A 25,596-nucleotide genomic window follows, 5' to 3' on the forward strand; every position below is an offset into this window, starting at 1 on the left:
TGGAGCGGGGTCTACGCCCGCACCAGAGCCGCCACCGCAGATAGATGCCCACCCGGACCTTCCCCTATAGGTTCAGATTTTGTGGCCGGAGTCCGCACCTTTGGGGGGGGGGGGGGGGGTACTGTCACGCCCTGACCTTAGAGAGCCTTTTTTATGTCTCTATTTGGTTTGGTCAGGGTGTGATTTGGGTGGGCATTCTATGTTCTGTATTTCTATGTTTTGGCCGGGTATGGTTCTCAATCAGGGTCTATCGTTGTCTCTGATTGGGAATCATACTTAGGCAGCCTTTTTTCCTTTGGTGTTTGTGGGTAGTTATCTTTGTTAGTGACACTATAGCCCTGTTAAGCTTCACGGTTGTTTCTTCGTTTCTTGTTTTGTTGGCGACATAAAAGAAAATGTACGCTCACCACGCTGCACCTTGGTCTCCTTCCGACGACGGCCGTGACAATAACAAGCAGGAAAATTCATATAACTTTATATCAGTATTTAGCATCTACATACTAAATATTAAAGGATTATTACTGCGTTCTTACCTGGTCGTTGCTGTCTTATTTTCCTGTTGTTTCCTATTCCTTTCCGGACGTTACCCTGTTATTTCAAAACTATAAATTAAAGTGCTACCCAGTTATTTTGTTGACTAACCTTCTGCTCATCCACAAAGGTTTGCAATTGAGAGAGAAAAACAGATCTGTTAGTTGGAAATCTGCAGAGACAAAAAACAAACATTTCTTAATTTTTTTGTTCATTATTCCAACATTCTCCCCTTGAAAAAACGTACCAATAAGTAATCAAATCAAAGACTAACCAAATGTAACTGCTTTAATTCTCCCTTGAGAGTTCATGAAGTAAATAGATACATATTTGCATGCCACATAGCTAAGTATGCTTATATTAATTGTATGAAGTCACCAGTGTGCTTACATGTTTTGAAATGTTTGAACTTCTGGTGTCCACATTGTACCTGTAAGAAATAAGAACAATAAATCAGCACCTAATGATGGTTTGAATCCACCAAAGATCCAAGTTTAAAACACTTGCATATGTACATTCCATATTTAGCTGCTATGGGAACGAATACATTCAAGCAGCATATTAAACTGGGATAATGTTGTCAATTACATTGGCAAGTAAAGAATATTTGCCAGGGCATATTATTTAATTATATAAATCAGATTATTTCACATGGGGGAGATGTGGGAAGCGAAAAGGCTTTTTTGCCAGCTAGCTAGCACATTGCTAGCGGAGAAGCCTACAGTCAACTGGCAGGCACAAAACGAGGTAATGTAAAATAAACCTAAACTTTCATTACATGAAGCTATTATTAAAATATGCAGTTCATTTTCATTGAAATTAGCTAACAATGGTGATGATGTTTTAAAAATTATGTAATTGACAAACGAGAGTTACTGCTAGTCTTATAAGGAGTTGTGGTCAGTCTCAGTGACGCTGACACCAACTCCTCGTAACTCTTTGTGAGACTGTCGTAATATGGACACCGTAGATGTAGGTTTTTTAAAACTATTTTTACTAGAAAACAAGATGCTATCAATTGGTGGTTTGAGACTAAAAACAATGAGGCAGGTAGCCTAGTGGTTAGAGTGTTGGGCCAGGAACCGAAAGGTTGCTGGATCCCCGCGCTGACAAGGTAAAAATCTGACCTTCTGCCCTTGAACAAGGCAGTTAACCCACTGTTCCCCTGTAGGACGTCACTGTAAATAAGAATTTGTTCTTAACCTCTACTCAATAGGGGGTGCTGTTCCCACTTTGTAATAATTTCGTTCCCAAATTAAACTGCCTCGTACTCAATTCTTGCTCGTACAATATGCATATTATTATTACTATTATAGAAAACACTCTCTAGTTTCTAAAACCGTTTGAATTATATCTGTGAGTAAAACAGAACTGGACTTAGAGCAATTTTCCTATGAGGATGTGAAAATGCTGAATTCTGCAAGCTGTTCTGAGATCTGTTTATAAATCTGCCTGTCTTCTATTGGTTGAGATGCACTGCATACGTCTTCCCCTGGGTGTCAGCGAATAGTGAGAGTTGAAATGGGGTTGCTAGGCAGAACTGAGAGGTTATAAATGGCCTGGGAACGTGAGGTCCGGTCTTTGTTCACTTCGCTCTGACGCAGGAAGGACATCGGGCTGTGGCTCTAGAACGCTCCGGTTATAGGCCTTAGATATATCCGGCTCTGTTTTTATTCGTTATAGGTGTTAAAGACATCATAATGTTGTTATATTAAACCGAGTTATATCAGTTTATATCGGTATATTGCGATTTTCGGATATTTAATCGTCCTGCGTTTTAGTGAGTCGGACACGTCTTTGCCACATGGCTAATGTTTACTGCTAAATCGAACGTTGAAGAGGACAATCTACAACCAAGCAACGATTCTTTTGGACTAAGGACACCTTGCCCAAGATTCTGATGGAAGCTCAAATAAACCTAAACTTTCATTACATGAAGCTATTATTAAAATATGCAGTTCATTTTCATTGAAATTAGCTAACAATGGTGATGATGTTTTAAAAATTATGTAATTGACAAACGAGAGTTACTGCTAGTCTTATAAGGAGTTGTGGTCAGTCTCAGTGACGCTGACACCAACTCCTCGTAACTCTTTGTGAGACTGTCGTAATATGGACACCGTAGATGTAGGTTTTTTAAAACTATTTTTACTAGAAAACAAGATGCTATCAATTGGTGGTTTGAGACTAAAAACAATGAGGCAGGTAGCCTAGTGGTTAGAGTGTTGGGCCAGGAACCGAAAGGTTGCTGGATCCCCGCGTTGACAAGGTAAAAATCTGACCTTCTGCCCTTGAACAAGGCAGTTAACCCACTGTTCCCCTGTAGGCCGTCACTGTAAATAAGAATTTGTTCTTAACTGACTTGCCTAGTTAAATAAAAAAATACTTGTTTCAGTAAATTTGGGAGACACACAAAACAAATTTTAAATCAATGATGAAGTAATAACTAGTTACACTATATATACAAAAGTATATACAAAATCAAGCACACAGCCATGCAATCTCCATAGGTAAAACATTGTCAGTAGAATGGCCTCAGAAGAGCTCAGTGACTTTCAATGTGGCACTGTCATTTCCAACAAGTCAGTTTGTCAAATTTCTGCCCTGCTACAGCTGCCCCAGTCAACTGTAAGTGCTGTTATACACAAGCTCACAGAACGGGACCGCTGAGTGCTAAAGCACGTAGCGTGTAAAAAATCTTCTGTTCTTGGTTGCAACACTCACTACCGTGTTCCAAATTTCCTCTGGAAGAAACGTCAGCACAATAACTATTTGTCGGGAACTTCATGAAATGGGTTTCCATGGCTGAGCAGCTGCACACAAGCATAAGATCACCATGCGCAATGCCAAGCGTCGGCTGGAGTGGTGTAAAGCTCACCGCCATTGGACTATGGAGCAGTAGAAATGCGTTCTCTGGAGTGATGAATCACGCTTCACTATCTGGCAGTCTGACAGACACATTTCTGTTTGGCGGATGCCAGGAGAACGCTATCTGCCCCAATGCATAGAGCCAATTGTACATTTTGGTGGAGGAGGAATAATGGTCTGGGGATGTTTTTCATGGTTCGAGCTAGGCCCCTTAGTTCCAGTGAAGGGAAATCTTAACACTACAGCATACAATGACATTCTAGACAATTCTGTGCTTCCAACTTTATAGCAACAGTTTGAGGAAGGTCCTTTCCTGTTTCGGCATGACAATGCCCCCGTGCACAAAGCAAGATCCATATAGAAATGTTTTGTCGAGATCGGTGTGGAAGAACTTGACTGGCATGCACAGAGCCTTGACCTCAACCCCATCAAACATCTTTGGGATGATTTGGATTGCCGACTGCGACCCAGGCCTAATCGCCCAACATCAGTGCCGACCTCACTAATGCTCTTGTGGCTGAATGGAAGCAAGTCCCCGCAGCAATGTTCCAACATCTAGTGGAAAGCCTTCCCAGAAGAGTGGAGCCTGTTATACCAGCAAACAGAGGACCAACTCCATATTAATGCCCATGATTTTGGAATGAGATGTGCATGTGGTCATATAGTGTAGTTCTAAAGTAAACAGCAGGTAAAATTCCAGACTGTTAGTTAAACCACAAACAAATTTGAATATTCGCCAAATGTCAGTTTACAAAACAAGCATTGTACAGTCTAAACCGCTGTGAAATATACAGTATTTCTATAACCAAAAATATTGTTTTCAGCTGTTTGAAGCTGGTGTACAAAACCAAAACTTAAGAATGGGAAGCATAGAAATAGCGCACATAGAACATATCTACCACTTCTTAGACTTTCTTTCAATGAGAATGACAGATCTATAACTAACATTTCCATGTGAATTTGAAAGTATTCAGACTGCTTGACTTTTTTTCATTTTTTTTAACGTAATAGCCTTATTCTAAAATATATATATTTTTAAATCCCTCATAAATTTAGAAATGTTTGTACATTTATTTTAAAAAAAAACAGAAAGTCCTTATTTGCACAATTATTCAGATCGTTTGCTATGAGACTCGAAATTGAGGTCAGGCGCATCCTGTTTCCATTGATCATCCTTGAGACGTTTCTACAACAAAGGCACACACCTGTCTATATAAGGTCCCACAGTTGACAGTGCATGTCAGAGCAACAATCAAGCCATTCTCCGTAGAGCTCAGATACAGGATTTTGTCGAGGCACAGATCTGGGGAAGAGTACCCAAAAATGTCTGCAGCATTGAAGGTCCCCAAGAACACAGTGGCCTCCATCATTCTTAAATGGAAGGAGTTTCCCAAAGGCACCTAAAGGACTCAGACCTTGAGAAACAATATGCTCTGGTCTGATGAAACTAAGATCTTTGACCTGAAAGCCAAGCATCACGTCTGGAGGAAACCTGGCACCAAACCCTACAGTGAAGCATGGGGGTGGCAGCATAATGCTGTGGGGATGTTTTTCAGCGGCAGGGATTGGGAGACTAGTCAGGATCGAGGGAAAGATGAATTGAGCAAAATACAGAGAGATCCTTGATGAAAACCTGCTCCAGAGCACTCAGGACCTCAGACTGGGGTGAAGGTTCACCTTTCAACAGGACAACGACGCCAAGCACACAGCCAAGAATGCAGGAGTGGCTTTGGAACAAGTCTCTGAATGTCCTTGAGTGGCCCAGCCATAGCCCGGACTTGAACCCAATTGAACACCTCTGAAAAGACCTGAGAATAATTGTGCAGCGACGCTCCCCATCCAACCTGGCAGAGCTTCAGAGGAGAAGAATGGGAGAAACAGGTGTGCCAAGCTTGTAGCGTCATACCCAAGAAGACTTGAGGCTTTAATCACTGCCAAAGGTGCTTCAACAAAGTACTGAGTAAAGCGTCTGAATACTTATGTAAATATGATTTTATACATATATTTTTTATATATAAATTTGCAAAAGAAACTTTTAGCTTTGTCATTATGGGTATTGTGTGTAAATTTATGAGTGAAAAACTATTTAATAAATTTTAGAATAAGGCTGTAACGTAACAAAATGTGGAAAAAGTTAAGTGGTCTGAATACTTTCCAAATGCACTGTATTGCAGCATTAATGTGCTGCATCATAAGTTAAACCATAAACATATATTAATGCATTTCATCATTCAGTACAGGCAGCCTCAACCACGGTTTGGGATAGGGAACAGAACAAAAAAACGGAAAATAAACATTTTCAAGGAACAGAACCAGAACAGACAACGAAAGTGATCTATACTGCTGTCATGACTCTCTCTCCTTGGTGAGGAACAAAGGTGCCAGATCAGCCCCCCTCCGAACCCTCTTGGGCCGGTTTTATGACTTAACAACCGGTCATAAATAATTTGCAGAAACTCTCCCTCTGGCTCCCTAGTATGGGAAGGTAAACATCCCTGTGTTACAGAGAGATTTTTGCCGCCAAAAACTCTAACATCCAAAAGTGGATAATGGAACAATATTTCTAACATAAGAATGTGGGAAATGGTTGGTGGGGACTTAAATAATAATCATGTCACATTGTTTATTATTTTGCGATGTCATTAAGGATGGTATATCAAGGTAACGGTAACTTTGAATGTGTATGCGTGCTATGTATCAGGTTTACATCTAAATGTTGTAAAAAATGATATGATTAAATATGAGAATACGTTTGTGAAGATAGCAATGTGATTTTAGCCTTCTAAATGAGAATAGTTTTTCATCTAAACTTGTGGCAGTCAGTAGCCACGCCCCAGTGAGCTCAGAGTTCGTGCCAGTATGATGGAACGCCCCCTTTAGCCAGAGTGCTTAAAAGACCAGCGTGATAGACAGCATGAGCTGAACGTTACGAAATGGTTGGAACCTATGAAAACCAGACCAAGACATGCCGGGTTGCTTCTGGCGTGTAAAGTGGTCGAAAGTTGAACCCTGAATAATCAACTAGAGACCAAGCAGATGGATGGTGTGCAAGACCAAAAAGACATGAGGCAGTGGTTCACAAGTTGAAATGGTTACAAACTTTGTACTGAGACCAGACAGTGTGGAGCTATGGCTACACGGCTGAAAATGGTTTAAACTCTACAGACCAGCTGATGTACAGCGCGAGCTGAACATTACGAAATGGTTAGAAGCTTTGAAACTCTCAACACGAGTGAAGAAGGTAAAGACTAGACCAGAACATTCACAGTCTGCAACTTTGACTAAAGACACAAGGGGGAAGGAAGACAATCCCCTCTGATACAACCATGAGTACACCTGAAATATCTATTCTAACGAACTGTCCTAGATCAGAGAAGCGCTACAACCAAGAAGGACATTGTGACCTCTAGTGGACAACCAGAGCCTTACATCGTGCCACTACCATAGACGGATCGATTGGTTTCAACAGAGAGACGACAGAGAAACAGATCTACGTGTAAATATATGTTGCATTTCTCATCTGAATGAGTAGTGGTTAGGGTGCTAAGTATTTTTATTTCCGTGAGCGTAGCTTCCAAATGTATGTACGATAAGTTGACTTTCTTTGTCTCTCCCTCTCTTTATCCACCCCCCTTTCCATTGTGTAATCGTGTCAGTCCACTAGGGACCTTTATCTCATGTAAGTGTGTATGGGTATTCTGTGTAATTATTTAGTTAGTTAATAAATAAATGATTAAATCAATTTGTGTAGCAGTAAATATTCTAAAGGGCTAGGGTTCTTGCAGATCCACGGATTATGCAACATTCAGAATGAGACTGATGAGGTAATAATTCATAATTTACTGTTATTGATGTAAGAGATATCTGTATAACTTAATCGAGTAACAATTAAACATAATTAGTTTGATTCGATAAATAACAGTCAACAGATTAATGATAGTCACGTCACGACATATTGGAGCCCCGTGCGAGGAATCTAAGATAGAATGAGGCCTTGATGTTGAATTCAGTCTATATGAATTGAGGAGCAGATTATGTTAGACACCATTTACATTACATTTACATTTAAGTCATTTAGCAGACGCTCTTATCCAGAGCGACTTACAAATTGGTGCATTCACCTTATGATATCCAGTGGAACAACCACTTTACAATAGTGCATCTAACTCTTTTAAGGGGGGGGGGGGGGGTTAGAAGGATTACTTTATCCTATCCTAGGTATTCCTTAAAGAGGTGGGGTTTCAGGTGTCTCCGGAAGGTGGTGATTGACTCCGCTGACCTGGCGTCGTGAGGGAGTTTGTTCCACCATTGGGGTGCCAGAGCAGCGAACAGTTTTGACTGGGCTGAGCGGGAACTGTACTTCCTCAGAGGTAGGGAGGCGAGCAGGCCAGAGGTGGATGAACGCAGTGCCCTTGTTTGGGTGTAGGGCCTGATCAGAGCCTGAAGGTACGGAGGTGCCGTTCCCCTCACAGCTCCGTAGGCAAGCACCATGGTCTTGTAGCGGATGCGAGCTTCAACTGGAAGCCAGTGGAGAGAGCGGAGGAGCGGGGTGACGTGAGAGAACTTGGGAAAGTTGAACACCAGACGGGCTGCGGCGTTCTGGATGAGTTGTAGGGGTTTAATGGCACAGGCAGGGAGCCCAGCCAACAGCGAGTTGCAGTAATCCAGACGGGAGATGACAAGTGCCTGGATTAGGACCTGCGCCGCTTCCTGCGTGAGGCAGGGTCGTACTCTGCGAATGTTGTAGAGCATGAACCTACAGGAACGGGTCACCGCCTTGATGTTAGTTGAGAACGACAGGGTGTTGTCCAGGATCACGCCAAGGTTCTTAGCACTCTGGGAGGAGGACACAATGGAGTTGTCAACCGTGATGGCGAGATCATGGAACGGGCAGTCCTTCCCCGGGAGGAAGAGCAGCTCCGTCTTGCCGAGGTTCAGCTTGAGGTGGTGATCCGTCATCCACACTGATATGTCTGCCAGACATGCAGAGATGCGATTCACCACCTGGTTATCAGAGGGGGGAAAGGAGAAGATTAATTGTGTGTCGTCTGCATAGCAATGATAGGAGAGACCATGTGAGGATATGACAGAGCCAAGTGACTTGGTGTATAGCGAGAATAGGAGAGGGCCTAGAACAGAGCCCTGGGGGACACCAGTGGTGAGAGCACGTGGTGCGGAGACAGATTCTCGCCACGCCACCTGGTAGGAGCGACCTGTCAGGTAGGACGCAATCCAAGCGTGGGCCGCGCCGGAGATGCCCAGCTCGGAGAGGGTGGAGAGGAGGATCTGATGGTTCACAGTATCAAAGGCAGCCGATAGGTCTAGAAGGATGAGAGCAGAGGAGAGAGAGTTAGCTTTAGCAGTGCGGAGCGCCTCCGTGACACAGAGAAGAGCAGTCTCAGTTGAATGACTAGTCTTGAAACCTGACTGATTTGGATCAAGAAGGTCATTCTGAGAGAGATAGCAGGAGAGCTGGCCAAGGACGGCACGTTCAAGAGTTTTGGAGAGAAAAGAAAGAAGGGATACTGGTCTGTAGTTGTTGACATCGGAGGGATCGAGTGTAGGTTTTTTTCAGAAGGGGTGCAACTCTCGCTCTCTTGAAGACGGAAGGGACGTAGCCAGCGGTCAAGGATGAGTTGATGAGCGAGGTGAGGTAAGGGAGAAGGTCTCCGGAAATGGTCTGGAGAAGAGAGGAGGGGATAGGGTCAAGCGGGCAGGTTGTTGGGCGGCCGGCCGTCACAAGACGCGAGATTTCATCTGGAGAGAGAGGGGAGAAAGAGGTCAAAGCACAGGGTAGGGCAGTGTGAGCAGAACCAGCGGTGTCGTTTGACTTAGCAAACGAGGATGTCGTCGACCTTCTTTTCAAAATGGTTGACGAAGTCATCAGCAGAGAGGGAGGAGGGGGGAGGAGGGGGAGGAGGATTCAGGAGGGAGGAGAAGGTGGCAAAGAGCTTCCTAGGGTTAGAGGCAGATGCTTGGAATTTAGAGTGGTAGAATTAGAGCCGTAGCAAGATTTGTTGTTCAGGTGCTTCTGTGTCAATTTGAACAAGATACTATTGTTGCCTCCGGTGTTGTTTCTGTAACGATGTGCACTGAGAGTTGGGAAGCAAGTTCAGGGAGTGAGTGTTTTAATAAAATAAACAGAACATAATCCAAACCAAGAACCTCGAACAACGCACATACATGAAACAGAAACAGAAACAATGACGCCTGGGGAAGGAACCAAAGGGAGTGATATATAAGGCAGGTAATCAAGGAAGTGATGGAGTCCAGGTGAGTCTAACGACGCACAGGCGTGCGTAATGATGGTGACAGTTGTGCGCCATAACGAGCAGCCTTTTGACCTAGAGGCCGGAGAGGGAGCACACGTGACAGTTTCTCTGATGAAGTCAGCGTGTAAGGGTGAATTACTGAATACCTCAAGCCAGAACATACATATGGGCCGGCCGATTTAAGTATTCTGATAAATAGACTCGCTGGCCAAAACGCAGTACTATTTCTGTCTCTCGCGGTTCAGGAGCGAGTAGACTCGGTCATTATTATATCTTTAGTGTTTAAGTCGGGAGATAGTAACTCGTTAAACAGCCTTTCCCTTGGTGCCCCAAATTCCTAATGAGTTAATTGTTACATGATTCATTTAATCATTAACAATTCGACATAATTAGTTTGATTCGATAAATAACAGTCATCAGATTAATAACGTTATTTTACATTCCGGGCATTTTTTTCATGTCCCACAAAAAACAGTGCATAGTCAAATCAATCAATCAAATGTATTTATAAAGCCATTTTTACATTAGCTGATGTCACAAAGTGCTATACAGAATCCCAGCTTAAAACTCCAAACAGCAAGCAATGCAGATGTAGAAACACGGTCTACTGCATGCATAGTCTACTGTAGCTACTGACCTTACAGGCGTGATTGAGAAATTAGGGAGAGAGATTTTTTTTATTAGAGAACAATGGCCGAACTTTTCAAGGATACTATCGTTATCACGCTTCAAAGTGGATTTATTAACTACAAAAAGGTAACACGTGTTTTTATTTTAATTCTGGAGCCGCTCTGCACACACAAGCTTGTTAGCTAGCTCAGGAAAACTCGAGGCGGCATTATGTGTAATGTAATGGAACTGAGAGTCATGATCAAGGGTTCAAAGTTCAAAGTTAGTTCATAGAATCAGCTCCTCAGTAGGTATAAATCTGTGGGCCTAATTCAGATAATGCATGTCATAAAAACAAGATGCCCAGCGCTCTCATCACCTGCAAAATTTCAGTCGCATGTCGCACCATACACTACACTTGACTGTCCAATGCATGTACAATACATAGCTCGCCCGCTTCATAGCAAGCTGCTCTATCCATTGGTGAAGTAATTTAATGTTGAGCTAAATGTAAATAAATTTAAAAAAATCAGGAACAGAAAGGAACGATATAAATCAGATCTTTTTGGGGGGTGAACGGGTTCTGAACTTTATTTTGTTGGTCAAAACAGTGGAACGGAACAATAAAAATAATGGTTCTTTATTATTTTGGTTCCAACCTCTGTCATACAGTGAAATCAAATGTCGAGATGTGTTACTCTTGACAGCTGTGCATGAATACGAAACTATATTATTTATTACACTCCAACACACAAACAAACACACGGACACAAACCACACACATGCACATTGACGCCGCACACACACACACACATTATTTTACACTCTTCACATACGCAGCTGCTACTCTCTGTTTATGATCTATGCATAGTCACTTTATAGCTACCTATGCAGGAAAAAAATGGTGTAAAAAAAAAGTTGTGTCTTTTGCTATCGTGGTTAGCTAATAGAAATACATATTGTGTCTTCCCTGTAAAACATTTTAAAAATCAGAAATGATGGCTGGATTCACAAGATGTGTATCTTTCATCTGGTGTCTTGGACTTGTGATTTAATGATATTTAGATGCTAGTATTTACTTGTGACGCTATGCTAGTCAGCTTTTTTACTGATGGGGGTGCTCCCGGATCCGGGATTGTGATGAAGTAGAAGTTAAAGGCGTATCAACCAGATTCCTTTTCCAATGGCTTCCTCAGGCTGTGACTAGGCTTTAGACATAGTTTCAGGCTTTTATTTTGAAAAATGAGCGAGATTTTTCAAAACGAGTCAGGTGTCCTTTGATTAGTTCCTGCGGGCGAGAGGGGTAGCTCGACATTTTCTTTCTCTCTTTTATTGAATAGGTTACCGTCCGGTTGAAATATTATCGATTATGTATGTTAAAAACAACCTGAGGATTGATTATAAAAAACGTTTGACATGTTTCTACGAACATTACGGATACTTTTGGGAAATTTCGTCTGCCTTTCAGGAACGGAACGAGGCTGTAGTTTTCTGAACATAAGGTGCAACTCAAATGGCGTTTTTTTGTTATAAAACTAATATTTATCGAACAAAAATAACATTTATTGTGTAACTGGGAGTCTCGTGAGTACAAACATTCGAAGATTATCAAATGTAAGCGATTAATTTTATTGCTTTTCTGACTTTCGTGACCAAGCTAATTTAAGGCTAACGGTTCTAGCATTGATTGATACACTCACAAAAGCTTGGATTGCTTTCGCTGTAAAGCATATTTTCAAAATCTGACACGATAGGTGGATTAACAACACGCTAAGCTGTGTTTTGGTATATTTCACTTATGATTGCATGATTATAAATATTTTTAGAATTATTTTTGAATTTGGCGCTCTGCAATTCAGTGGTTGTTTAGGAAAATGATCCCGGTAACGGGATCCGTAGGGTCAAGAAGTTTAAGGGCTCGTGAGTAAGCATTTCAAATCAAATCAAATTTCATTACAGTGAAATGCTTACTTAAAAGCCCTTAACCAACCATTCCGTTTTAAGAAAATACCTTTAAAAAAGTAAGAGATAAGAATAGCAAATAATTGAGAGCAGCAGTAAATAACAATAGCGGGGATATATACAGGGGGTACCGGTACAGAGTCAATATACGGGGGCACCGGTGTCAAGGTAATTGAAGTGAATTAAAGTGACTATGCATAGATAATAACAGAGAGTAGCAGCAATGTAGAAGGGGGGGCAATGCAAATAGTCTGGGTAGCCATAGAAGCTGTTTAGAAGCCTCTTGGACCTAGACTTGGCGCTCCGATACCGCTTACCGTGCGGTAGCAGAGAGAACAGTCTATGGAGTCTTTGACAATTTTTAGGGCCTTCCTCTGACACCGCCTGGTATAGAGGTCCAAGATTGCAGGAAGCTTGGCCCTGGTGATGTACTGGGCCGTTCGCACTACCCTCTGTAGTGCCTTGCGGTCAGAGGCCGAGCAGTTGCCATACTAGGCAGTGATGCAACCCGTCAGGATGCTCTTGATGGTGCAGCTGTAAAACCCATCTCAAATGTTTTCAGTCTCCTGAGGGGAAATAGGTTTTGTCATGCCCTCTTCACAAGTGCCTTGGTGTGCTTGGACCATGTTAGTTTGTTGGTGATGTGGACGCCAAGGGACTTAAAGCTTTCAACCTGCTCCACTACAGCCCCGTCGATGAGAATGGGGGCGTGCTCGGTCCTCCTTTTCCTGTAGTCCACAATCATCTCCTTTGTCTTGATTACGTTGAGGGTGAGGTTGTTGTCCTTGCACCACATGGTCAGGTCTCTGACCTCCTCCCTATAGGCTGCCTCATTGTTGTCGGTGATCAGGCCTACCACTGTTGTATCATCAGCAAACTTCATGATGGTGTTGGAGTAGTGCCTGGCCGCGCAGTCATGAGTGAACAGGGAGTACAGGACGGGAAGGACTATGCACCCCTGAGGGGCCCCCGTGTTGAGGATCAGCGTGGCGGATGTGTTGTTACATATCCTTACCACCTGGGGGCGGCCCATCAGGAAGTCCAGAATCCAGTTGCAGAGGGAGGTGTTTAGTCCCAGGGTCCTTAGCTTAGTGATGAGCTTTGAGGGCACTATGGTGTTGAATGTTGAGCTGTATTCAATGAATAGCATTCTCACATAGGTGTTCTTTTTTGTCCAGGTGTGAAAGGGCAGTGTGGAGTGCAATAGAGATTGCATCATCTGTGGATCTGTTTGTGCGGTATGCAAATTGGATTGGGTCTAGGGTTTCTGGGACAATGGTGTTGATGTGAGCCATGACCAGCCTTTCAAAGCATTTCATGGCTACAGACGTGAGTGCTACGGGTCGGTAGTCATTTAGGCAGGTTACCTTAGTGTCCTTGGGCACAGGGACTATGGTGGTCTGCTTGAAACATGTTAGTATTACAGAGTCAGACAGGGAGAGGTTGAAAATGTCAGTGGAGACACTTGCCAGTTGGTCTGCGCATGCTCGGAGTACACGTCCTGGTAATTTGTCTGGCCGAGCGGCCTTGTGAATGTTGACCTGTTTAAAGGTCTTACTCACATCCGCTGTGGAGAGCGTGATCACACAGTCGTCCGGAACAGCTGATGCCCTCATGCAAGTTTCAGTGTTACTTGCCTCGAAGCGAGCATAGAAGTTATTTAGCTCGTCTGGTAGGCTCGTGTCACTGTGTAGATCTCGGCTCTGCTTCCCTTTGTAGTTTGTAATAGTTTGCAAGCCCTGCCACATCCGACAAGCATCGGAACCGGAGTAGTACAATTCGATCTTAGTCCTGTATTGACGCTCTGCCTGTTTGATGGTTCGTCGGCGGGCATAGCAGGATTTCTTATCAGCTTCCGGGTTAGAGTCCCGCTCCTTGAAAGTGGCAGCTCTACCCTTTAACTCAGTGTGAATGTTGCCTGTAATCCATGGCTTCAGGTTGGGGTATGTGCGTACAGTCACTGTGGGGACGAAGTCCTCGATGCACTTATTGATAAAGCCAGTGACTTATGCGGTGTACTCCTCAATGCCATCCCGGAATCCCGGAACATATTCCAGTCTTTGCTAGCAAAACAGTCCTGTAGTTTAGCATCTGCTTCATCTGACCACTTTTTTATAGACCGAGTCACTGGCGCTTCCTGCTTTAATTTCTGCTTGTAAGCAGGAATCAGGAGGATAAAATTATGCTCAGATTTGCCAAATGGAGGGTGAGGGAGAGATTTGTACGCGTCTCTGTGTGTGGAGTAAAGGTGGTCTAGAATTGTTTTCCCTCTGGTTGCACATTTAACATTCTGATAGAAATGAGGTGAAACTGATTTAAGTTTCCCTGCATTGAAGTTCCAGGCCACTTGGAACGCCGTCTCTGGATGAGCATTTTCCTGTTTGCCTATGGCAGTATACAGCTCATTGAGTGCGGTTTTAGTACCAGCATTGGTCTGTGGTGGTATGTAGACAGCTACGAAAAATACAGATGAAAACTCTCTAGGTAGATAGTGTGGTCTACAGCGTATCATGAGATACTCTACCTCAGGCGAGCAAAGCCTCGAGCCTAGATATCGTGCACCAGCTGTTGTTTACATATATGCATAGGCCCTCGCCCCGTGTCTTACCAGATGCTGCTGTTCTATCCTGCTGATAGAGTGTATAACCCGCCAGCTGTATGTTTCTTAATGTTGTCATTCAGCCACAACTCGGTGAAACATAAGATATTACAGGTTTGAATGTCCCGTTGGTAAGATATACGTGCTTTCAGTTCATCCCATTTATTTCCCCAGCGATTGAACGTTAGCTAGCAGGACGGAAGGCAAAGGCAGATTAGCCACTCGTCGCCTGATCCTCACAAGGCACCCTGATCTTTTCCCCGTGAAATCTCTGTTTCCTTCTCCAGCGAATGATGGGGATCTGTGCCGGGTCAGGTGTCTGTGGTATATCCCTCCCGTCCGATTCATTAAAGAAAAACTCTACGTCTAATCTGAGTTGAGTAATCGCAGTTCTGATGTCCAGAAGCTATTTTCGGTCATAAGAGATGGTAGCAGCAACATTATGTACAAAACAAGTAGCATGGTTGGTTAAGAGCCGATAAGACAGCAGCCATACCCTCCGGCGCCATTATGGATAATCACTGTTGCATTTGGCGCATGTGATTAATACAATTTGATTTGATACATAACCCACACAGAACAGATAAACATCATGTTTAATAAATAAGCAGCGTGTATATGGATACGAAGGATGAGTCAAGAATGACAAAGACAAATATATGGAGATGGAGTGAATGGTAATGAATTCCAAAAGAGGATCGACTGTATGGACTGAAGTCGCCCCCCTCCTCCACCCACGGGGAAAATTTGCCACTTTTTTCCTCAAGGCTACCTCATCATCCCCATGGAGTTCTCTTAAGTGCCAACATGCCGAGTTCCTTTGAAAGGGCTTTTGTTCATGTTTGACAAAAGGAAATCCACTTGCTGTTAAGCTGAACATAATATAGAATGTTCTGTTTTCTTCTTCTCCGCCGGACCTCTCTCTCCCTCCCTTTCTCTCTGCACCCACTCATTCCTGTCAAAGTGTTTTTTAGAAGTTAAACCTTGGAAGATGGTGCTCTACCTCGCGCTAAATAGAAACAGTGAACTTGCCAACACCTGGGTCCTTTGGATAGATTTGCCCTTTTGAAGGAGCTCTTCAATAAGACACAGGAGCCAAACGTTTGACTTGACCGTAATTAACAAGATGAGGTCCTCCGGGACTCCACGGTATAGTCTAAATTAAATACGAAAGCCATTTCACGGGCAGCTAAATCGGGTACTTTGATAGTTGATTTTATTGATGGTGTACATAGTGCTGATAAGTAGGCAATTCCCTGCACGCTTCAAGACATACACCTCTACTAAATTGGGTTCCGAGGAGAAATGACTACCATGTTCAGTGAGTGACAAGGCCCTTCGATGAGATTCAGGTCAGAGAGCCAATTGTAGTCCTAATAGGATATTGCAAAGCCCTATGGACCCACTAGGACCAGGGAGGATATACAGTTGAAGTCGGAAGTTTACATACACCGTAGCCAAATATATTTAAACTCAATTTTTCACAATTCCTGACATTTAATCATAGTAAACATTCCCTGTCTTAGGTCAGATAGGATCACCACTTTATTTTAATAATGTGGAATGTCAGAATAATAGTAGAGAAGAATGATTTATTTCAGCTTTTATTTCTTTCATCACATTCCCAGTGGGTCAGAAGTTTACATACACTCAATTAGTATTTGGTAGCATTGCCTTTAAATTGTTTAACTTGGGTCAAATGTTTCGTGTAGCCTTCCACAAGCTTCCCACAATAAGTTGGGTGAATTTAGGCCCATTCCTCCTGACAGAGCTGGTGTAACTGAGTCAGGTTTGTAGGCCTCCTTGCTTGCACATGCTTTTTCAGTTCTGCCCACAAATGTTCAATGGGATTGAGGTCAGGGCTTTGTGTTGGCTACTCCAATACCTTGACTTTGTTGTCCTTAAGCCATTTTGCCACAACTTTGGAAGTATGCTTGGGGTCATTGTCCATTTGGCAGACCCATTTGCGACCAAGCTTTAACTTCCTGACTGATGTCTTGAGATGTTGCTTCAATATATCCACATCATTTTCCTTAATCATGATGCAATCTATTTTGTGAAGTGCACCAGTCCCTCCTGCAGCAAAGCACCACCACAACATGATGCTGCCACCCCCATGCTTCACGGTTGGGATTGTCTTCTTTGGCTTGCAAGCCTCCCCCTTTTTCCTCCAAACATAACGATGGCCATTATGGCCAAACAGTTCTATTTTTGTTTCATCAGGCCATAGGACATTTCTCCAAAAAGTAAGATCTTTGTTCCCATGTGCAGTTGCAAACCATAGTCTGGCATTTTATGGCGGTTTTGGAGCAGTGGCTTCTTCCTTGCTGAGCGGCGATATAGGACTCGTTTTACTGTGGATATAGATACTTTTGTACCTGTTTCCTCCAGCATCTTCACAAGGTCATTTGCTGTTGTTCTGGGATTGATTTGCAATTTTCGCACCAAAGTATGTTCATCTCTAGGAGACAGAACGGGTCTCCTTCCTGAGCGGTATGACAGCTGCGTGGTCCCATGGTGTTTATACGTGCGTACCATTGTTTGTACAGATGAACGTGGTACCTTCAGGCTTTTGGAAATTTCTCCCAAGAATGAACCAGACTTGTGGAGGTCAACAATTTTTTTCTGAGGTGTTGGCTAATTTCTTTTGATTTTCCCATGATGTCAAGCAAAGAGGCACTGAGTTTGAAGGTAGGCCTTGAAATACATCCACAGGTATACCTCCAATTGACTCAAATTATGTCAATTATCCTATCAGAAGCTTCTAAAGCCATGACATCATTTTCTGGAATTTTCCAAGCTGTTTAAAGGCACAGTCAACTTAGTGTATGTAAACTTCTGGCCCACTGGAATTGTGATACATTATCATTATAAGTGAAATAATCTGTCTGTAAACAATTGTTGGAAAAATTACTTGTGTCATGCACAAAGTAGATGTCCTAACCGACTTGCCAAAACTATAGTTTGTTAACAAGAAATTTGTGGAGTGGTTGAAAAACGAGTTTTAATGACTCCAACCTAAGTGTATGTAAACTTCCGACTTCAACATTAGGTAGTGTAAAATGGTGAGAAAGATTGAGTTGTCAAAATGAGTCTGTCAAAATGACATTGTCAAACACAGTCACGTATAAAGAGAAAGATGTGTTAACGTTACAATGAATGCGTTCACTCTTAAACTCCTTGAGTCCCACCGTATCCCCGGTGCACTTTGGACTTCTAACCCTTTTACATTGTGTGTTTGAGCTACAGACGTCTGTACCATTGAATTAGTCTGGTATCTATGCAGATGCATAAGAAATAACCATTAGTCTGTCTGATAAATGAGGGCTGAGCTTGATCCCGATGGGTTCCAGGGCAGGGTCTTCTCACAAATACATCTGTAGACTCTCACATATACATACATTACATGTAATCTGTTTTGTTCTATGACACTCACAGGCCACACAAGAGTAGTTAGGAGGTAAGGAGCTTCTACATAGATCATAGGAAATTCCAGGACATAGTGTCTATAATACTGAAATAAGCTCACATAGTTGCTGTCACGAATTCCAAACTCACAAAGTTATCACTGACTTGTTGGACATTCATTTCATTTCCCACTGAGCAAACCATTTCTGTACTAAATTAATTTGCTTGGCAGACCTTGGCAGATCTGAATGCAACTGTTCATGATAAATGGTTTTGCGTTTTACTTGTAGCCTCGGTTGACCTGAAAAGAAAATGGTAAAACACTTCATTGTGATGCTAAAGGTAATGGCTGGACATGCAAAAGTAGTAAAAAAATGCAGATTTGCTGGGGTCCTCGGACCTGATGAGGTTTTAACAAAAGGGTTCATAAAGGATTATTTTGCTGTCCCTCTAGGAGAACCCTTTTGGTTCTAGGAAGTTTCTTTTTTCTAAGGACTTGGCTTGGTCCTATGAAAATGTAAGATATCGTTCAAAAGTATTTAGCAAAAGAACTGAAAGCTAGGGGCTAATGTGTATCATGAGGGAAAGTAGAGGGGCTCTCCTGAAGACCAAGAAAGCTTTAGCAACCACATTATCAAAATCTACCAAAATGGCAGATAACAGAGCTCCCCACCATCAAACAATAAGCTTTCTACAGTATCTATTAACTCCAGAGCATTTCTCACTTTTATTATTATCTCCCTCCCTACTCTCCCTCTTTAATGAATCATCCATCTCTCTTGATACATCACTTTTAATCGAAATTTCCCCTTACTCGCTTACTATAAAACCCATCTCTGGCGATGTAAAATTGAATGCAGAGCCTGGCTTCAGTGGTATCAAATAAAATTACCGCACAGTAGGATAAGCCTGGAAATGATGGCAAAATTAGATTTAGCGCCATGAGGAGCGATAGACTCGCCTAATAATTGGATAGCCCTCATTTACATGGCAGACCACAGACAAACATGGGGCAGTTCTTTGTAATTGAGACAAAGGACCGGCATTGAACACATTGTGATATCCTGGGAGATGGGGCATGAATTACCACGAATTACCACATTGATACAAAGCAAATCCTAACGAGAGGGAAACGTTATTGTTTTCTGTCATGCGCATTTGCTAGCTGGGAGGCCGAATATACAAAACCTTAATTGCAGGCACGGATCAACGCACAGGCTTACCTGGGCTGACAGGAAACCCAGAAAAAGTGATAGCGGCTAGGGGCCCATGGAATGGGTTATTATCCGTGCCCGCTTAATTACATTTATCAACAACAACAACGACAAAAGGCCTTTATAGGCTGCTGTAGGCACAAAACAGTAGCACAACACCAACTCTGGCTCGTCAGTTCTTCTATTCTTTTAGTTCTACCCCACTGTGGTGGGATAGGGTGCCTTTGATAATAAGTGAACCACTATCTTCAATAATTGAGGCAGAGCTAGAGGCTCCTTCTACTTCCATCTTTGTATGAGTCAAGAGACTTGGCTTTATTTGCCTTTTGGCCGCAAGAGGAACAGCACTAGACAATTCCAGTATCACCGTCAATCCCCCCTAGACTACAGTCAAGCATGTTCTGGAAGAGTTTAGCAACTACATGCTATATAGAAGCAAACTACTGTATAGGATCAACAACTATAGGTTTAAAAACTATAGGGTCATACTATAGCAGGGGTCTCCAACCTTTTCTAGAGCTGCTTAAAGCAAAACTAAATCAATTGCGAGCTACTCATTTCTTTCTAGCTTTCAAATAGGTACATTCTCTTTTTCTCTTACCTCCAACAACTCTTCCTCGGTGTACAAGAGATGTGTTTTCTGTCAATATACCTGGTAGAATAATGGTTCATTAACAACTCGAGAGGGGGTTTTGTATTTTCCCGAATTCTGGTTTTTGATTTGTTTTTGTTTTTCACTTTCAGAAGAGAAACGACAAAACGGGGTGTTCTGAGTCAATGTCAATGCTTATATCACATCAAAAGAAAATGTTTGAAGTCTGGGGGAAAATGAATACATTTAGATTTTTAAGTGTAATTCCACTTCAATTGCACATCTAGGAGAGGAATGTGTTTGGCTAGCGATGTTTCTGTACTGCTACTACACATGTCATGACAGAGTCCCAAAAAAAACAATCCCAGATTGATACAAATAATCATGATACAGTTCTGTCAAGTAAGCCTACTTTGTAGTTAACTGTTGAACTCTGATACGCTCTGGTAGCATTTTCTAAGTGACACCTATATTGTACACTACCTTCATGAAATACATTTTGATGCCAAAACTATGTCCTACAAACACATGCTTAGCACTGTTAGAAAGGTAAGAACTGTGGGGTCCTGATACAGGAAACAAAGTGACTATTACAAAGCCAGAGCAACAACAGGCAAAGAAAAGCTAAATGTTCCAATTGTCCCCATGTTGGGTAATAAGAGATTTGAAAGACTACTGTAGGTTTGAAATAAAAGATGTCACCGATTACTGTTTCAAAAGGATTAAAAAAATTAAAATAAATAAATGTCATATCTTTTAATTAATGCTGGAGCTCAAAACATGTGCAAATTCCATTAGAAACATGGTCATTTTAAAAGCGCAGGGCTTGTGCAATGTGCCATGCCTTCCTTTTTCGTCTTACAGGAATGATACACATATGAGAAGAAAACTGAAGTCGCTACCTTTAAGTACAATTCCTGTATGATACCCAGTTGGTCCACTAGACAGCAGAAGAAGATCACATGAAGTCCATGACCACTTGAAACCAGATGCGTTTGGTTTGGGTAGTGACTCACTGTGACAAAAGGTCTGAAGGTATTTTCAAGTCTGACATCTTAAAATTACCCAAGTTATCAAGTTTGTTTTTTGAAATAACACGCAAACAGGTGAGGAAACAAATGTATTTTCCCATTAATTTTTCCCATAGATAAACAGCGCATATGGAAGATGCATTCATGGTAATATGGATGGAGAAAGAAATGTACTACATTACGATGACCACCAGGTGTACCCTTTATATGCATATTCGATTTTTGCACTTTCTTTTTACTTTACCTAAATTGCATACTCTGTGAATATGAGCATTACTAACTGGCTACACACAAAGTGATAGACAAACGCACACACCACACAGACAGACGGGCGATATTGCTGGAAATTAATTGGCAGATATTGTGTTAAGTTTGAAAAAAAACAACATTTTTGGGAGTCCCATAGGGCGGCGCACAATTGGCCCAGCGTCGTCTGGGTTTGGCCGGGGTAGGATCACCTCCCCCCCCCCCAAATATAGGGGAGGTAATAAACAGGTGATTGAGTCCAGGTTAGTCCAATAATCGCTGATGCACGTGACGGGGGGAAGGCAGGTGTGCGTACTGATGGTGGCAGGAGTTCGTAATGCTGGGGAGCATGGCGTCTTCGAACGCCAGGGAGGGGGAGCAGGGACAGGCGTGACAGTACCCCCCCTCTCTAGGGGCGCCACCCGGCGAGTCTGACAGGCCGGCCGAGGCCTGGGCGCTGGACCAGCCGGTTGGGGCGTAACAGCCCGACGAACCGGCAGAGGCGTGGGAGCCTGATGATCCTGCCGGAACATGGGAGCCTGATGAGCCGGCTGAAGCGTAGACGCCTGGCTAGCCGGCTGAGGCATAAAACCCTGCGGATCCGGCTGAGGCCTGACGTGGGATGGGCGCCTTCTGAGCCAACCGGGGCAGGAAACCTCTCGAGCCAGCTAGGGCGTAACAGCCCGTCGAGCTGGCTTAGGCACCCCCGGAAGCCAGCACACCCCGATGCTTTGTATGATGGCTTCTGCATTCTGATAGAACCGACGCTGGAGATGAGAAGCAGGTACAGGGAGTTGAACATTTAATGCGGAACAGACAGGTAACAAGACAGGAACAGCGTCAGCACACAGGTAACAACAGAGCTGGGGAAATGACAAATATCGGGGAGGTAATAAACAGATGATTGAGTCCAGGTGAGTCCAATAATTGCTGATGCACGTGACAGGGGGAAGGCAGGTGTGCGTAATGCTGGGGAGCCTGGCGCCTTCAAGCGCCAGGGACAGGGAGCGAGGGCAGCCGTGATATAAAAAATATTGAAAAAATAACAATAAAATAAAAACTATTTTAAATTGAATTACAGCATGTCTTAGACATATAGATTAAGAATGTATTTTCTGAAGCATACTCAGCTAAATCCTCTTCCCATTGGTAAGAGAGTTCAGGTAATCCAGATTGTGTGAGTTTAATAATGTATAGATCAAGTTTATGCCCCCTTTGATAATAGGGTTCACTGTAAAAATAGAATCTAGAGGGGAAATTCACTGAGACCAAACGATCACCTGAAATGTTTCCAGATTTTTTGAGAATGTTTCACAATAGGGTTTTTTTGTGAAACAGGTTCAGTTTATGCAAGTTTTGAGCAATGATGCTTGGCCAATTGTGCGCTGCCCTATGTGATTCCCAATCCCAGCGTTCAAGATCCTGTTTCAGGCGGCGTTTCAAGCGAGGGAATTTGGCTTTATCGAGAACTTTGAAATTGTATGTGACCCAAATTCCCAAATATTTCAATTTCTGTGTAGTCACTCTGAAAGGCACATGACTAAAATAAATTTGCATGGCAGAAGGATTAATAGGCGTCAATTCACTTTTTTGTAGATTAACCTTATACCTGGATATTTGACCAAATGTTTTTACTAGAACCTGGATGTCTGTAAAGGGTCAGACATATATAATAGCATGTCATCTGCGTAGAGTGAAATTGTATGCTCTAAGCCCCCTCTTCAAATACCTTTGATAGTGGTGTTATTACGTATTGCTATGGCTAAAGGCTCAATTGCGATGGCAAACAGCTGAGGGGATAGAGGACAACCCTTTCTTGTCCCACGTTGAAGTTGGAAATGGGATGAAAGGTTATTTAGTTGTGCGTTTAGGGGAGCCATATGGGAGGAATAAAGGACTTTGCTCAAGGACATAAAATTGTAACCGAATCCAAATTGTTTGAAAGTATAAAATCGATAATCCCACTCCACCCGATCAAATGTCTTCTCAGCATCAAGTGATAACAATATCTCTGGAGTGTCAGATGAAGAGGGATTATAAAGTATGTTATAAAGACGTCTGATGTTGAAAAAAGAATGACAATTTTTAATGAAACCAGTTTGATCTGTAAAGATAATGGAGGGAAGGACTGACTCAAAATGGTAGGAAATCATCTCAGAAAGTAACTTTACATGGCAATTCAGTAAAGAAATTGGCCTATATGAACCACTATCGAGAGTTATTTTTGACTTTTTCAGAACAAGTTAAATACATGCTTGTCTCATTGTTGAGGGTAAAGCGTTTGAGGAGAATGATTCATCATACAGAAAGCAAGAGAGGAGAGAGTTGATCTGAGAATTATTTTAAGAATTCGCTGGGAAAGTCCAGGGGATTTACCACACTGCATAGATTTAATTGCTAATACAATCTCTTCTACAGAGAACTGTTCTTCTAATTCAGCAGCTATCTCAGTTTCAACTGTAGGAATATCTAAGTTCTCAAAGAAGGTGTTTATAGTAAGGTAACATTACCAGCAGATTCCAGAGTGTAAAAATGATGAAATCATGACTTGACCTCTAAATTATCAATACATTTGTTTCCCAGCTCGTCAGTTATCTCAGGTACGGTTTGATTTACGGTGCTCTAACGCAGCAGGTGTGCTAGCATTTTCCCTGATTTCTCTCCATGTTCATCATTTTTGTAAAGAGATTTACTAATTACATTTTCAGCTTGTCGAGTTGACATTATAGGGGTTTGATTAAGCTAGAGAAATAGCTCAATTTGAGATTATATAAAAGCAACAAGGGTTTCTTTTGATAGCAGTAGTGAGTTAAGCCGCCAAGGGCGATAATTAGGCTTTGTATTTGGTATAAGTAGTTTTATAGTAAGAGGAGAATGATCCGAAATGACTATAGCTTGGTAATCACACCAAGTGGCAGAAATCTTAAGTAGTCGATACGTGAGAAGGTCTTGTGAACTGGTGAGAAAAAAGAATACTCCCTAGCTGTGTGATTCCAGAAACGCCATGCATCAGATATGCCATTATGTCTTAAGAAATAGCTGAATTGTGGATACTGTCTTTGATGAAGATGATACCTTAGGAGAGCTACAATCCAGATTGGGCGACCGTACACAATTCATATCACCACCTAGTATTATGTGGTGTGTGTCCATATTTGGTCATCGAGAAAATACAGCTGTGAAGAATGAACTGTTATCCCAATTTGGTACATAAATGTTAGCCAAGATAACAGGTGTATTATACAGTCTTCCTACTACAATAATGAAATGGCCTGCTGAGTCTGCCTCTAAACTTGACATTGCGACCGGTATGTTTTGACTAATTAAAATGGCTGCTCCTCTAGTTTCAGAATAAAAATTGGAATGATATGATTGACCGATCCACCTTCCTTTTAAACGAGAGTGGTCGAAAGTGCGGAGATGTGTCTCCTGAAGAAAGGCGATATCTACAGTACCAGTCAAAAGTTTGGACACACCTACTCATTCAAGAGTTTCTCTTTATTTTTAGTTGTATTGTGACATGCTAGGGGTGGTATACAGAAGATAGCCCAATTTGGTAAAAGACCAAGCCAATATTATGGCAAGAACAGCTCAAATAAGTAAAGAGAAATGACAGTCCATCACTACTTTAAGACATGAAGGTCAGTCAATGTTTCTTCAAGTGCAGTCGCAAAAACCATCAAGCGCTATGATGAAACTGCCTCTCAGGAGGAACGCCACAGGAAAGGAAGACCCAGAGTTACCTCTGCTGCAGCCCAAATAAAGGCTTCACAGAGTTCAAGTAACAGACTGTGTGAATCAGGCCTTCTTGGTCGAATTGCTGCAAAGAAACCACTATTAAAGGACACCAATAAGAAGAAGAGACTTGCTTGGGCCAAGAAACACGAGCAATGACATTAGACCGGTGGAAATCTGTCCTTTGGTCTGATGAGTCCAAATTTGAGATTTTTGGCTCCAACCGCCGTGTCTTTGTGAGACTCAGAGTAGGTGAACAGATGATCTCCGCATGTGTGGTTCCAACCATGAAGCATGGAGGAGGAGGTGTGATTGTGTGGGGATGCTTTGCTGGTGACAACGTCAGTGATTTATTTAGAATTCAAGGCACACTTAACCAGCATGGCTATCACAGCATTCTGCAGCGTTATGCCATCCCATCTGGTTTGCACTTAGTTGGACTGTCATTTGTTTTTCAACAGGACAATGACCCAACACACCTCCAGGCTGTGTAAGGGCAATTTGACCAAGAAGAATGATGGAGTGCTGC

At 42.5% G+C, this 25,596-nt stretch overlaps 1 protein-coding gene across 1 annotated transcript in view; it reads right to left on the reverse strand.

The window, feature by feature from the left end:
* LOC120026419 (copine-9-like) overlaps positions 1-25,596 on the reverse strand; it is a gene marked incomplete at its 3' end in the record, with an annotated part of 199,560 nt that overhangs the window by 101,787 nt on the left and 72,177 nt on the right. Inside the window, exons 5-6 of the mRNA XM_038971280.1 lie at positions 922-961; positions 643-645 (exon numbers count right to left, since the gene is read on the reverse strand). Coding sequence (XP_038827208.1) covers positions 643-645; positions 922-961 — 43 coding nt within the window. The remainder of the gene's footprint in view (positions 1-642; positions 646-921; positions 962-25,596) is intronic.

Source organism: Salvelinus namaycush, chromosome 2 (genome assembly GCF_016432855.1).
Source record: "Salvelinus namaycush isolate Seneca chromosome 2, SaNama_1.0, whole genome shotgun sequence".
Classification (NCBI taxonomy): domain Eukaryota; kingdom Metazoa; phylum Chordata; class Actinopteri; order Salmoniformes; family Salmonidae; genus Salvelinus; species Salvelinus namaycush.